Source organism: Fundulus heteroclitus, chromosome 13 (genome assembly GCF_011125445.2).
Source record: "Fundulus heteroclitus isolate FHET01 chromosome 13, MU-UCD_Fhet_4.1, whole genome shotgun sequence".
Taxonomy (NCBI): domain Eukaryota; kingdom Metazoa; phylum Chordata; class Actinopteri; order Cyprinodontiformes; family Fundulidae; genus Fundulus; species Fundulus heteroclitus.
Window position 1 is genome coordinate 26,704,430 of NC_046373.1, and position 15,019 is coordinate 26,719,448.

The following is a 15,019-nucleotide window of genomic DNA, read 5'->3' on the forward strand; positions in this document are numbered from 1 at the left end:
GATAGATGTGTGGAGCTCGGCAAAACGACATCCATCTGGCAAGGGTCAAGTTACGGTGGCTTAGTTTAGCCAGCGGTCCAATGACCTTTGCTTGAAAATCAAATGTGTAAGAAAGACAATGATAGAGCCAGTGGATCTTTATATGCCACTGAAATAAAGTTATTATCATACAAATGTGATTTTGATTTGACTTAGTAAGTTTTATTCTTAACATCCACAAAGATTCTTTAAATGTCGGTACAATAAGATGGTGTATCCTACATCCTATGAAAAATATGAGATTTCAAAGAATCATAAAATTACAAAATTGTATAATGGCAAAACTGAGGTGTGGTTTGATTGAACTTTCTTCTGATTTGGACACAGATATCTTTATATGTAACATCCAACCTGTTTCTCTGACAGAGAGCCTTTCATAATGATAAAAATTATACATTGACAACATAACCACAACAGGTAAATGCAGAAACAGTTGGAAATGTAAACAATCAATGTAATTCAATGTAAAGTACTTAAAACTGACGCCTGACAAGTCTTTAAAAACAGTTTTCAATGAAGTATGAAGAATATTTTCCACAAATTATCAATATCATCTTGCACAGAAACAAAAAAAAATATTCTAATGAAGTGTTATTCAAGTGTTATTGGAATCAATAAAGAGCAGAAACATGGAAAAGGCTGGTCAGAGATTATAAGAAGGGAACAATTGTGGAAGAGCTAACAGAATGTTTTTCATTTATTAATAATTTCTGACATAGAAATTAGCTAAATAAAATGTATATATGGCCATTTCTTTCACAATATTGTGTTTTTGTTTTCCAAGGGACAGTCATGCTAATTCCACCAAAAAATTAACTTCTTATTTGAGTGATAATAACGTCATGTTTAAATTTGATTTAGTGTGATTCACTGTGAGCTCATGTGCTGTTCTCTCAGCAGCTTTACATATGTGTATACATGTATATATATATATGTATACACATATGTAAATATATGTTTTTGTATATTGTTATTTATATATTTATAAATGTTAAACATATATATTTAAATGAATAAAATGCAAAATATTTCAGCACATGACTTTCTCAGTACTAGATATTTTTAGAACATAACATAAAAGTATATGGCATTTGATATTTTAAAAGTCTTAAGCCCCGCAGCCCCTCCGGTCGGATGCCTCTGGAAGCCGGCGCGTTACACCGGGCAGCGGCAAGATGGCTCCAAGGAAGAACGCGTCTGAGGATATGGAGGAACTAAGAAGAGCGATTGAATTCCTAACCGAGGAGGTTTCCTCGGTCAAAACGCAGCAAAAAGGAATTTTGAGCTTAGTGGAGGAGATCAAGGCACTTCGTATTCAAAATGCAGAAAAGGACAAGAAAATCGAGCGACTACAAAGTCGGGTTGCAGAGCTGGAGCAACACGCGAGGTTAAACGAGGTAATTATTACAGGCCTCAGGGTGAAACCTCGTTCGTATGCTCGCGCTGTCACTGCAGACGAAGGAGAAACGAATATGGAGATGCAAGCGTCCACGGAGCAACAAGTTACTTCCTTTTTCCAATCTAAAGGAATTGAGATGGACAATGGGAGTATCGAGGCTTGTTTTCCAATCACGAAGAGAAATGCCGGTGATAGGCAAGCCATCCTGATACGTTTTTGCAACAGAAAACACAAGGCGGCACTGTTGAAAGAGGGGAGGAAATTGAAAGGAACCGATGTTTATGTAAATGAACATCTGACCAAGGAAAATGCGGAAATAGCCAAACAAGCGAGATTCCTTAAAAAACTGAAGAAAATACAACAAACGTGGACTGTAAACGGCAAGATATTCATCAAGTTAAATGGGGCTCCGGAAGTGGCTAAAGTTGTTCGAGTAAGGAGTATGGAGGAGTTGAGAAAGTTTGAATGAGGAACGTCTTGGGAGCTACCGTAAGGTAACGCAAAGACTACACCTACATGACAAGCATAAAAGAAGATTTGGCGGAGGCCAGTATGTCACACCTTCATAATTTACAGGACATTACGGAGTTAGGCCTACACCAATTTCAATACACAGAGCATACCCAACTAGATATGGAACAGGATATAGATCCCGACAACAACTTCTACACTCACATCAACAGTGACTGTCGTTACTACACCGACAAACAATACAATCAAATAAAGCAGGACGGGAAATTATCAGTACTACACATTAACAGCAGAAGCCTGTATAGAAACTTTGTAAACATAAAGGACTATGTGTGTCAAGTTGTACATCCCTTTGATGTCATAGCAATAACAGAAACGTGGATAAACAACGAAAGGGGGGCGGATTTTGGGATGGAAGGATATGAGTTTGTGCATCTGAATCGAAACAATAAGACTGGTGGAGGTGTGGGATTTTTTGTGAAAAATGAGTTGAATGCTAAGATTGTTGACAAAATGACGGTATGTGTGGATGACTTACTGGAATGCGTCACAATTGAAATTGGTTTAGAAAAAATGAAGAATGCTGTTATCAGTTGTGTTTACAGAGCACCGGGAGGAAATGTTGAATTATTTACTGAATGGTTTGGGCACTTTTTAATAAGACACAGACGCTTTTATTCATCTGTGGAGATTTCAATATTAATCTCATGAATACAGGACATAGAAAGACGGAACAGTTTATAAATACAGTCTACAGCATGGGTCTATATCCAACCATTACCAGACCAACAAGATTAACTTGTCACAGTGCCAAGTTGATTGACAACATATTTACAAACTACATGGAAAATAGCATAGAAAGTGGTATATTAATTACAGACATATCTGACCATTTACCAATTTTTACATTATTTAATTGCAATTATAGAAGAAAGAAGCTTGCAATTAATGGGTTTAGATATAAAAGAATTAAAACAGAGGGAGCCATGATGGCTTTAAAACAGGATTTATTACATCAAAACTGGGAGCTTGTGTACATCGAAGAAAATGTAAATGCAGCCTATGAGAAATTTATGGATATGTTTAATATGGCGTACAATAAGCACTGCCCAGTAAAGAAATTTAAAGAAAGCATTAAACAGATAAATAGTCCATGGGTGACAGAGGGGTTGAGGAGGGCGTGTATGAAGAAGAACTCATTGTATAGACATTTTCTTAAAAAAAGGACAGTGGAAGCAGAAGTAAAATACAAGTGGTACAAAAATAAATTAACTAATATATTGAGGTCTTGTAAGAGGGAATACTACAATAAATTGCTGGAAGGAAATAAAAATAATATTAAAGGTATATGGACTATCTTAAACAGCATTGTGAGAAAGGAGTCAAAGGGAATAAAATTACCGGAATATTTTACTGAAAAGGACAAAATTATAAAGGATATGACTGACGTTGCAAATGGTTTTAATAGGTTCTTTGTCAATGTTGGACCTGAGCTTGCGTCAAAAATATCAGAGACAAATACATCTGTCTGTGAAGACATGGGGGAAAGGAACCCATACACAATCTTTCTGGGTGCAGTGACTGAGACTGATGTTAGAGAAATAATACAAAACTGCAAAAATAAAACTTCTGCTGACTGGATGGAAATAGATATGAAGACTGTTAAGATTGTTATGGAAGAAATTATTAAACCACTAACCTACATTTGTAACCTGTCCTTTCAAACAGGTACATTTCCAGACAAAATGAAAATAGCCAAAGTTATTCCACTGTTCAAAACCGGAAACAGACACCATTTTACAAACTATAGGCCAGTTTCTTTACTCCCTCAATTTTCCAAAATAATTGAAAAACTATTTACCACCAAACTAGATATCTTTATGGAAAAACATAACATATACACTGACAATCAATATGGTTTCAGGTCAAACAGATCAACATCCCAGGCACTATTACAACTCATGGAGGAAATCACAGATTGCTTTGACAATAAAAAAGTGGCAGTTGGGGTTTTTATTGATTTAAAAAAGGCTTTTGATACCATTGACCACAACATATTGCTGACCAAACTAGAAAGGTATGGGATAAGGGGAGTTGGGTTAGATTGGATAAGAAGCTACTTAGGAAATAGACAGCAATTTGTTCAAATAGGGGAACATAAATCAGAGCTCTTGGAAATTACATGTGGAGTACCACAGGGTTCAGTGCTGGGCCCCAAATTATTTATCATCTATATAAATGACATCTGTAAAGTTTCAAGGGCACTGTCATTGATTTTATTTGCAGATGACACAAATGTATTTTGTTCGGGCGAAAGTTTACCGCAGATCTTGGAGCTAATTACAACAGAAATGAATAAATTTAAAATTTGGTTTGACAAAAATAAATTATCTCTTAATTTGGACAAAACAAAGTTTATTATATTTGGAAGAAAGAATTCTGAGATTAATGGAAACATTTTAATTGATAATAAGGAAATCAAAAAAGTGAATGAAATAAAGTTTCTTGGTGTGATTTTAGACCACAAGATCTGCTGGAAACCACATGTAAGCTTTGTGAAAAATAAGCTTGCCAAATGCTGTGCTATTCTTAGTAAGGCGAGTTATATATTGAACCCAAAATCTCTAAAAATGCTTTATTTTTCATTGTTCTTGCCATATTTGATTTACTGTGTTGAAGTTTGGGGCAACATCTATAAGAGCACATTACAATCCATATGTACACTACAAAAAAGAGCAATAAGAATAATATGTAAAGTAGGATTTAGAGAGCACACCAATCGATTATTTTTAAAGCTATATACATTAAAATTCACAGACCTGGTAAAATTTAAGACAGCGCAAGTAATGTATAAAGTAAAAAACAAACTCGTGGCTAAAAATATAAATGAATTGTTTCAAGAACGAGATGAAAAATATAACTTTAGAGGAGATGCAGTATTCAGAACGAAGATGGTACGAACAACGATGAAAAGAATGACTATATCAAGTAGTGGAGTGAAGTTATGGAATAGCTTAAAGCCGTGGTTAAAGCAGAGTGTGAACATAAATTTGTTTAAGAGAAGGTACAAAAAATTACTTTTGGATAAATATGTAGACGAGGAAAGATAAAAAAAAAACAGGTTTATGGAAGAGTGAATGTAATTAGTTAAATGAGCAACTTAGGTCACTTGAATCATTAGGGATGGGAAACTTAAAAGTTTATACTTCGTCCCATTCCTTTTCGAACAATTTATTATGGTTTATGTATTCATTGTGTTGTGTTGTATTTACACATCTTATATTGTTTTGTTGTTCGAATAAACTGAACTGAACTGAAAGCCCCCCCTGAACATGAGAAAATCCTCGTTATTCGATGCAGTAGCGCACATATTCCCTAGTTACTGGGGGGAAATAGGGAGTACCAATATGGCGGCTGGTGGCTTCACAGCGACTCGTTCAAACAGACGGTGATTAGCACTCCAGTGTATTATATAGCTCAGTGGTCCTGACTCGAATCTGATAGCAGGGAGCTAAAGGTAATAAACTCTGAGTTTAACTGTAGTGCTGCTCTCTCAGCAGGTTGGAGGAAATATCCTGACATGTAGCAGGAGATGCAGATTACTAAATACATGACAAATGTTTCAGCAGAGAAAAGGAGGCGTTATGAGCTGTAGAGCTGAGCTCCATGTGACTGACTCTGTGTGTTTGCATATGTGTCCTGCCTCTCTGCTCCCAGCTGTTAAGAGGTCAGTGTTGATCAGTGGCTGTCCAGGCCTTTCAGAGCCACTGACACACCAGCAGCACAATGATGATGTCACTGACTCTACTGCTGACCACCCTGGGGCTCCTGGTTCACGGTGAGACTTTAAACCTTGTTTCAGAAATAAACTCTCTGATGATCATTCTTTCCAGGGCCACCTTTTATATTCTTCTAGAAGAGAGCTTCTTCTTGTCCATATCTTTTTGATTTATTACTATAAGCGTTTCTTATTATTAATTTATTTTCCAGGTTCCTCAGCAGAAATCATCCTGACTCAGACACCTGGGTCTCAGGCTGTTGTTCCAGGACAGACTGTTTCCATCACTTGTAAAGCCGGTTCCAGTGCTGGTACATGCCTCCACTGGTACCTTCAGAAGGAAAAACAGTCTCCCAAACTTTTAATCTATTCTGCTTCGTCCCGTCAGTCTGGGATTCCAGCTCGTTTCAGTGGAAGTGGATCTGGAACTGCTTTCACTTTAACAATCACTGGAGTTCAGGCTGAAGATGGAGGAGTTTATTACTGTCAACAGTGTAACAGCTGGCCGTTCACACAGTGATACAACGTCGTACAAAAACCTCCCAGCTGGAGAGGAACTGATCCACAGCTCTTTTTTAACACAAACTGTTTAACTGAGTGATAGTTTCTAAAAGTACACACTCACAGCTCTTTAAATAAATTCAATAATTAAATAAATCATGTGAGTAAGTTTACAACCCTGAAGCCACAATGTTTCAACTGTTAATAAAATATTTTTAGAAGAAAACACATTTCACTTTCCAGGCTGTAAAATTAATGATTTTAAAGATTGTTTCACTAAATAGTTTTATTTTGCTCTTTAAAAACTTCATCTTCTCAGAGTTGAAGAAGAAAAAAACCAACAATGAAAGGCTTTTAACAAAGCTGTTTAATTATAGTTCCTAAATATAAAGTGATATAATAGTACAATCAGCCAATTCTTCTTCTTTTTCTTTATTAAATGCTCTCTAAGGTGTATTTATGATATAACAAGATATATCTGAGATAAACTTGTTTGATTTACTATATTTACTGATCTGATAGCACTATATGTGAAAGTGGTGAGTTATTTTTGATTCAAACCGGGCGGGGCAACACTGACTTCCCGTTTGATAAGAAATCATGTCTCATTTCCTGGTCTTACATCAGTAACCATGACAACAAACGTGCATCACTGCTGAAGCACAGCAACAGTCATGTTTCTGCCCTGAAGATAAATGTTTGAGATTCAAATCTCATAAAGTATTTAAAAAAAAAGAAGAAACCAGAATCTATATGGAATGAATTTTGTTCCATTACTTTTGCATCAAATTTGAAAATAAAAATTATGCTATCCAGAAATCTAACTTTGAATAACCTCTTAAACAAAATAATGGTTTGAGAGTAATTTTGCTGTTGTCTCCGATTTATCTGTTTTACAAAAAGAAACTTTTTGTTGCTTTCCGTCGGAGTGAGAATGGAAATCTCATTTCTATTGGTCTGCATGATGTTAGTGACGACATTTTTATTGGTCAACGTGTGCATCAACAGGAGAAGAGAAGAAAATGTCATCTGGAAAACACAATTTTAAAGGAATACAATTCATCAAACTCTTATAGAAAAACAGAATATTGAAAATATAAAATATGTGAAAAAAAATAAATGACATTTGAAAAAATTGAATCTGGAATAAAAGTGATTAGAAATAAATTCAGAGAAAGCAACAGAATAATGCTCAAAACCATCTTTAAATTAAGAAGTTTTTCGAAATTTATTTTCTGGATTTATTTATTTTTCAAATATCCGTTTACAAAACATGTTCTTTGCTTTCAACAGTAATGGAAAAAATTTCACTCCATAAGTCTATTTCAGTACTTAATGCGACTTTCAGCTGGTTTGTCATCCATCTCTGTCCCGCCAACTTCCAGCATAAATAAAACTGTTCAGCAGTTATTTTGCATTCATTGACAACATCTTTTTAATTAATCTTTATCAATCTTCTTATTGCAATAGATCTTAAATGTTTATTCTCCCACATCCAATATTTTTATTGTTTTTTCTTCTTTTTATTAAAACACACTGAGGGAAAGTTTACTTTTATTTGTTAGTAACCTAAGTTAGAATGGATGATGTCAACGTTTTCATCTTAGTCTTCATGTTTAAAATTATTCCATATTGATGTTAGGAGCCTTGAAAGTATCTACAGGATTATTTGAAAACCAGAAATTAGTTTTTTTGTGTTCACGGGCTGCACAGTGGAACAGTTGGGGGCAATGTTGCTTTGCAGATAAAAGTTTTTGGTGTCAAACCCGGGACCTCCAAGCCTATCGTTTTACTTTTTTAATATAAAGAGATAAACCTCAAAATTGAAAACATTAACATCCATCCATCCATTTTCTGACCCACTTAATCCCTCATGGGGTCGCGGGTGTTGAAAACATTAACAGTGGAAGGTAAAATCCCAATTTACAAACAAACAGCAGCATCAGATGGTTCCAACTTTGAGCCAGAGCATTTCCATAGAGAGGCACTTTGCATCAGCAGCACCATGCTCCACTGCTCTGGGAGAGTTTATAGTCCTGAGAGTTGAACACTGGAGGACTGACAGCTGTCCTTCATCACAACAGAAGACACAGAAATCCTCCTCATCAAAAACATGACTTTGATCTGCGTCCTCATCTGGACTCTCCTCTGCTGCTGCTTCACAGGTAAAGTCCAGAGGATCAAACTCCTCTCCTCTATCAACATCTGTCCCTCTGAAATGAAGCCCACAAAACCATCAAGCTGCTTTATGTTTTTGTCTCTGTGTCCTCAGAGTCCAGAGGTCAGGTCACAGTGACTCAGCCTGCAGCAGTGACAGCTGATCTGGGAGGATCTGCCAGGATCCCCTGTAGGGCCAGTCAGAATGTTCATGGCTCTAACTATTTAGCCTGGTATCAACAGAAAGATGGACAAACTCCTAAGCTGCTCATTTATTATGCAAGCTCTCGAGCATCAGGGACTCCAAGTCGTTTTACAGGCAGTGGATCAAACTCTGACTTCACTCTGACCATCAGTGGAGTTCAGGCTGAAGATGCTGCAGTTTATTACTGTCAGAGTTTTCATGTGATCAGCAGCCAGTGGGTGTTCACACAGTGAAAAACAGTCGTACAAAAACCTCCCTCAGTCAGGCTGAACAGAAACTGCAGCTGAATGTCACAGCAGACTCTGACACAGCTCACTAAACACAGACACACAGAGTAACAATCATTTATGGCAATATTCTTCTTCACAAATACATTCACATGAATAGTTCAAATTATTATTGCTTTTTTCATGGGAAGCTTTGAAGTTAACTTATACATTTGAATATTCTAATAGACCTGTAAAAACTATGTTGTGGACATAAAATTTTGACCTGAGATTTACATAAAATGTCAGAATTTAGGTATGCATTTTAGAAAACATTGTTAACAACTAGATTAAGATTTAGCTCTCTTGGATGAACACATATCTTTAGGTTCTGAGTGGAGTTTCTTTAAACAGTGATACAATTGTTTTAGTCCTTAACTCTCCAGCTGCTCATTATTTCATAGGCAGTAGATCAAACTCTGACTTCACTCTGACCATCAATAAAGTTCAGGCTGAAGATTCTGTCAGAATGACACTTTCAACAGCCAAGTTGTGTTCACACAGTGGAAAACAATCAATGAACGAACTCATTCAGACTGAATAGAAACACAACTGAAGACTGGTGAAGCTGACTGAATGCATACACATGAGAATGTGACATTCTGTTATAGCTTTATTAATAAAGAAATATTTTTGACCCATTTTTATGAAATCCACTAAAAACTAAGTTTAAAAACTACAATATAGTTAGAAAGAAAAAATGTAAATAGATTTTAATCTGGTTCTCACAAAGGATCAGATGTTTGAATCAATATAGAAGTCGATCCCAAAATGAACTACACTTGACACAGATTATCTGTGTCAAGTAATTTGTGATCAATAAGAAATTTAACATTGAATAGATCCTGTTAATCTCAGGGAGTTTGCTTTAAATACAAATGTTATAAAACTGAGAGACAAGTCTTAGTGACACAGTCGCTCTAGAGGCTTCAGCCATATCTTATGATGATTTTCAGCTAATTTAGAGAAATTTCTGCTAAAGGACAAATACACTTATTTCAAGAGAATGTTATATACTCTTAGTTCCTTTTCCTCTGTGGTAGGAACATACTTAATGAGATCTCTGTCCCCGCTTTGTTTTCCAGTTCTGCTTTATGGGGATCACACTTAGTAACTTTAAGGAGCACACAGGTCTCTGAGTGTCCAGCAGTCAGACGACTACAGGAGACGCTGAGGACACTCCTCATGGGAGAGAAAATCTGCTCACACAGATATGTAGAGCTGAATACTGTTAATAAAGCTGTGTCATTTTCTTGAGTCAAACCTGCCAGACAGTTAAAGGTAAGCTCCATGATCATGAACAGCTGTGGAGTCCAGCTGCTGTTGTAGATCCACAAACATTGTCCTCCACAGAGTCGAGCTCTTCATTAAAACTCTTGATAAATTTTGTGCTTATTGTACATATCCTTTAATTTTTTTGTAAACACCCTTATATATTGAATTGTCTTTAAAAAAAGTTTAAAGAGAATAACTTTGACTGTTAAATTCATTAATTAACAAAAGTAAGATGATGCTCTTCAGTACTTTTGACAGCAGCATCGTTCAGTAAATTTACTGAAATCCTGCAATCATAAAACTTTGTATAAAATGAGCCAAAATAGTATTCCAAACTGTTAAATGCCCTCATTTGAAAATGTCCAGTGCAACAAATCGAGTAAAACAATAAATACATTTAAGAGATAAAGTAAAGCCACATTATTTTTGTCAGTTTTATTTAAATCATCAAGTTGTACATAAACAGATAAACACTTAAGGAAGAAACACTGAGAGAAACGATTGAAGAGCAAAAACAGAGCAGTAGCAGAAAAAGACCAGCAAACTGTCAGTGAATGAGCTCAGGACTGGGAACACTGGTCTCTGGTCAGCGTCTGTGTGACTGCAGGCTGGGAGCCCTTGGAGGCCTCACAGGTCACAGAGCCCACCTTCCTCCACTGGTCTGCAGGGAGCCTCAGGGTGCTGCTCCAGCTGTAGAGGCCGTCCTTCTGCAGCACCACTCGGCTCTTGTTTTCTTCCCAGGTGAAGCTGCTGCTGCCGTCCAGCGTCCAGGACAGACTCCAGTCTGAGGGGAAGCCCTTGTTGGCCAGACACATGAGGGTGGCCTTCCCCTGCTGCAGCTCCTCACTGGAGGGGGGCAGCACTGTCAGGGTGGGACGGGTATCACCTAGGAGACACCAATCAGGTTAGAGGACAGGAACTAGAATATAACAACAGTCATTTCAACTCTTGTCCTGTTAGAGTTCATTTTCTCCATAAAGAAGTTTCTGACAGATGTCTTTCTGCTCTAACAGCCACTCAGCTCACGCTCTGTTTCACTTCCCTTTCAAAATTGTTCATGCATATCAGCTCAGGAAGACTCAGAATACAGTTTGAACTAAAATATATCAGTAGTGAAATGTAGAAGAAATATATTACGTTTTTACCTGATATTCAAAATAACATTGGCTGTCATTTTCTTTAAAAATTGAATAAATGTTTCTATACAGTTCTATTTATCATATTGTAACATTTTAAATACATTTAAACTGTTCAGTAGCTCTAATCAATATCAGAAGTTTTCTCATGTCTTTCATCAATACTTCGAGGTTATGCTTCAAATAACTCAGTAACAAAATGTACGTTCTTGGATGACTGATCCGTATTGTCATGACAATTACTCTTCAAATTGTTTACATTTTACTTCCAGTGTTGCTTTACACTTTAACCCCTGCTTTATGGTCTTATTTAAAACACATTCTAAGAAAATAATAAAAATAAAGATATAAATTCTACTTTCAACAGGACACAGAACTATAACTAAAAAACATCTAAACATTCACAGAGGCTGATTCCACGACCCAAAGTCCTCCACAGACATAAAAACTGATTGAGCTGCTGTACAGAAACCTTTGACTGCAGAAAGACACAGATTTCATACATTTTCAGACTAAACTAAACCTTCAGCCTCAGAATATCCACCAAAATTATCCAATTATTTTATCAAAGTGAGATACTCTTAAGAGACAATTATTACTGAATACAAGCTTTTACTGTGACTTACTTCCAACATCCAGTCTGGTTCCTCCACCAAAAGTCCACCACAGTGATACAAACTCATTGAGCCGCCGTACAAAAACCTCTGACTGTAGAGACACGGCTCTCTGACTTTAGACTGAACTAAACCTACAATTTAGATAAAACACCTATAAAATCTGTCTATGTTTCACCCTGAAGCAATTCCTAATTATCTACAAATTCAGATTTCAGATTTTTGTTAACAAAACTTCTTTATTTTTCTAAATGTTCTGTTTGTTTGAAACAGAAAATATACATAATTTTTCCAGGTTTTATTTGAAAAAAAAAAACATTGACTAAACAAGAATGTTGTTTATAAAAGAGTAGCTTTAAACTTGACTTACCTCCAACCTCCAGTCTGGTTCCTCCACCAAACGTGTACCACAGTGATACAAACTCATTGAGCCGCCGTACAAAAACCTCTGACTGTAGAGACACGGCTCACTCGCTTTCATGAAAACAAACTTCATCAATAAAATCTGCTGCCTCTGTCATATAAAAATATTTTAAATCTGGATGTAAACTACTCATAATTATAATTATAATGATTTTATTATTACGTAACTGATACTTTTATTTACAGCACACAGGATTATAAATAATGTTAGCATGTTTTATCCCCCTAATAAATTATTGTATATAGCAGTTGTTAGTCTAAGGAAAAGAGTTTAGATTAATAACTTAATAAATCACTCTGATAAACTACTATTCAATGCAATGCTGCCTCACAGGGGCAGATTGTCCTGTGTCCGATTCAGGGTTTGGTCACAAGCCTGGATAAATGCTGCATCAGGAAAACGTTTGCCAAATTTACCATGTAAGACGATAACATGATCTCCATATCAGATTGATTGAGAACAGGGTGAACAACGACCGCTATTGATGCTGGTGGAAATTGGCCTAATGTTGGTCAGCAAGGAAGAAGAAAAAGAAGAGGAGGAGAAGAAGAAAGACAGCAGTCTATGACTGAGAGTAGAGACTTTAAATGGAGTTCTCCTACATGATGATATAATTAGGGATGATCAGAAAGTAGGTGGAGAGTCATCCATTGGTGTGGCTGCAGGCTTTTGGCATGCTGAGGTGAGTGAACCTTCATCAGGGCACACAGAGCGTCTGCATAAATGATTAAATCATTTATATTAGTGCTACGGTGGAATAGCGCTGGTGTCAAAGCTTTTGCAGTTTCATATACAGTATGTGCAATTTACATGGTATCTCAGAGCTGATTTTTATAGGGTATATTTACTCATTCATTCTTGGTAGCTTGGTTTAGCTGGTGGTCAAATTACTTTTCTTTAAAATCAAAGGTGTAGAAAGACATTACTGGGCTAACTCAGTGGATCTTTATGTGCCACTACAAAAAGGTATTATATACAATTGATTTTAATTTGACTTGGTCTGTTTCATCCTCCTCGGGCTAAGCCAGTAGATCTTTTAAAAACACATCTGTTTAGGATTGCCTCGACTGTTCTAGTTAAACTATTTTACTGAAACATCATTAGTTCAACTTTGTAGTCCAACTGTTTTTAAGGTTTGCTTTTAGTTTCTATTTTTCCATATTCTAATTTGTTTCAACATTTTATTCCTACTTGCTTTCATTCTGTTTTTTTCCTGTATTTTAATCATGTAAAGCACTTTGCATTGTCTCTGTACTGAAATGTGCTTTACAAATACATTTGCCTTGCCTTGCCTTATGTGCCACTAAAATAAAGGTTTTACAAACATATGATTCACAAAATTCACAAAATTTACCTAAATGTTAGTACAACAAAATTATCAATTTTAAATACCTTTAAAAATAATGGAGTTTTCCAAAGAATTGTTTAATAAGTCAAATCTAGAATTGCAAAACATTTAAAACAAATGTAAACTTTGGGGTGGTTTATGCTCTTGAAATTATCTAATTTGTCTGCAAATTGAACTTTTAATAAAGTAAAGTACCATTACCACAAAAACTAAATATTGAAAAGATTTGAAATATAAAGAATCAGTGGAAAGATGTTAAAAGTGCAGATTAGGCTAAAAAAATCATTCAAAACAGTTTCAAAAAGTAATCTTAAGAATATTTTCTATAAATCATTTATCAGTTTTTGCACAGAAACAGAATATTTTGACTGAAAGAGCAACTGCAACTTAAAGACCCCAGTTCCTACAGGAATCACTACAGAGCATTTCCATAGAGAGGCACTTTGCATCAGCAGCACCATGCTCCAGTGCTCTGGGAGAGTTTATAGTCCTGAGAGTTGAACACTGGAGGACTGACATCTGTCCTTCGTCACAACAGAAGCACAGAAATCCTCCTCATCAAAAACATGACTTTGATCTGCGTCCTCATCTGGACTCTCCTCTGCTGCTGCTTCACAGGTAAAGTCCAGAGGATCAAACTCCTCTCCTCTATCAACATCTGTCCCTCTGAAATGAAGCCCACAAAACCATCAAGCTGCTTTATGTTTTTGTCTCTGTGTCCTCAGAGTCCAGAGGTCAGGTCACAGTGACTCAGCCTGCAGCAGTGACAGCTGATCTGGGAGGATCTGCCAGGATCCCCTGTAGGACCAGTCAGGATGTTTATTATAGCTTCCAAAACACCAACAACAATGAATGTTTAGCCTGGTATCAACAGAAAGATGGAAAAACTCCTAAGATGCTCTTTTATTATGTCAACTACCCAGCATCAGGGACTTCAAGTCGTTTTACAGGCAGTGGATCAAACTCAGACTTCACTCTGACCATCAGTGGAGTTCAGGCTGAAGATGCTGCAGTTTACTACTGTCAGAGTAATCATGAAATCAGCAGCCAGGCTGTGTTCACACAGTGAAAAACAGTCGTACAAAAACCTCCCTCAGTCAGACTGAACAGAAACTGCAGCTGAATGTCACAGCAGACTCTGACACAGCTCAGTAAATACAAACACACACAGAGAGTAACAATCATTTTATGGAGATCCTCACAAATACATTCACATGAATATTTTACATTATTGCTGGTTTCATGGGAAGCTTTGAAGTTAACTTATATATTTGAATATTTTAATAGACTTGTAAAAACTATGTTGTGGAAGATAAAATTTGACCTGAGATTTAAATAAAATATCAGCATTTTGTAATGTTCTGTTTTGGTTTTTTGATTATGTTGCTTCTCTCATGCCTTTGGGT

At 36.3% G+C, this 15,019-nt stretch overlaps 1 gene segment (V, D, J or C); it reads right to left on the bottom strand.

Moving 5' to 3' along the window:
• Positions 1–10,614: 10,614 nt before the first annotated feature.
• On the bottom strand, positions 10,615–12,245 carry LOC118565309 (the record flags this gene model as incomplete). The annotated part of the segment is given in 2 exon segments: positions 10,615–10,977; positions 12,212–12,245. Coding segments are annotated over 2 exon segments (360 nt in total), but the record flags the coding sequence as incomplete, so codon positions are not given.
• Positions 12,246–15,019: the final 2,774 nt, after the last annotated feature.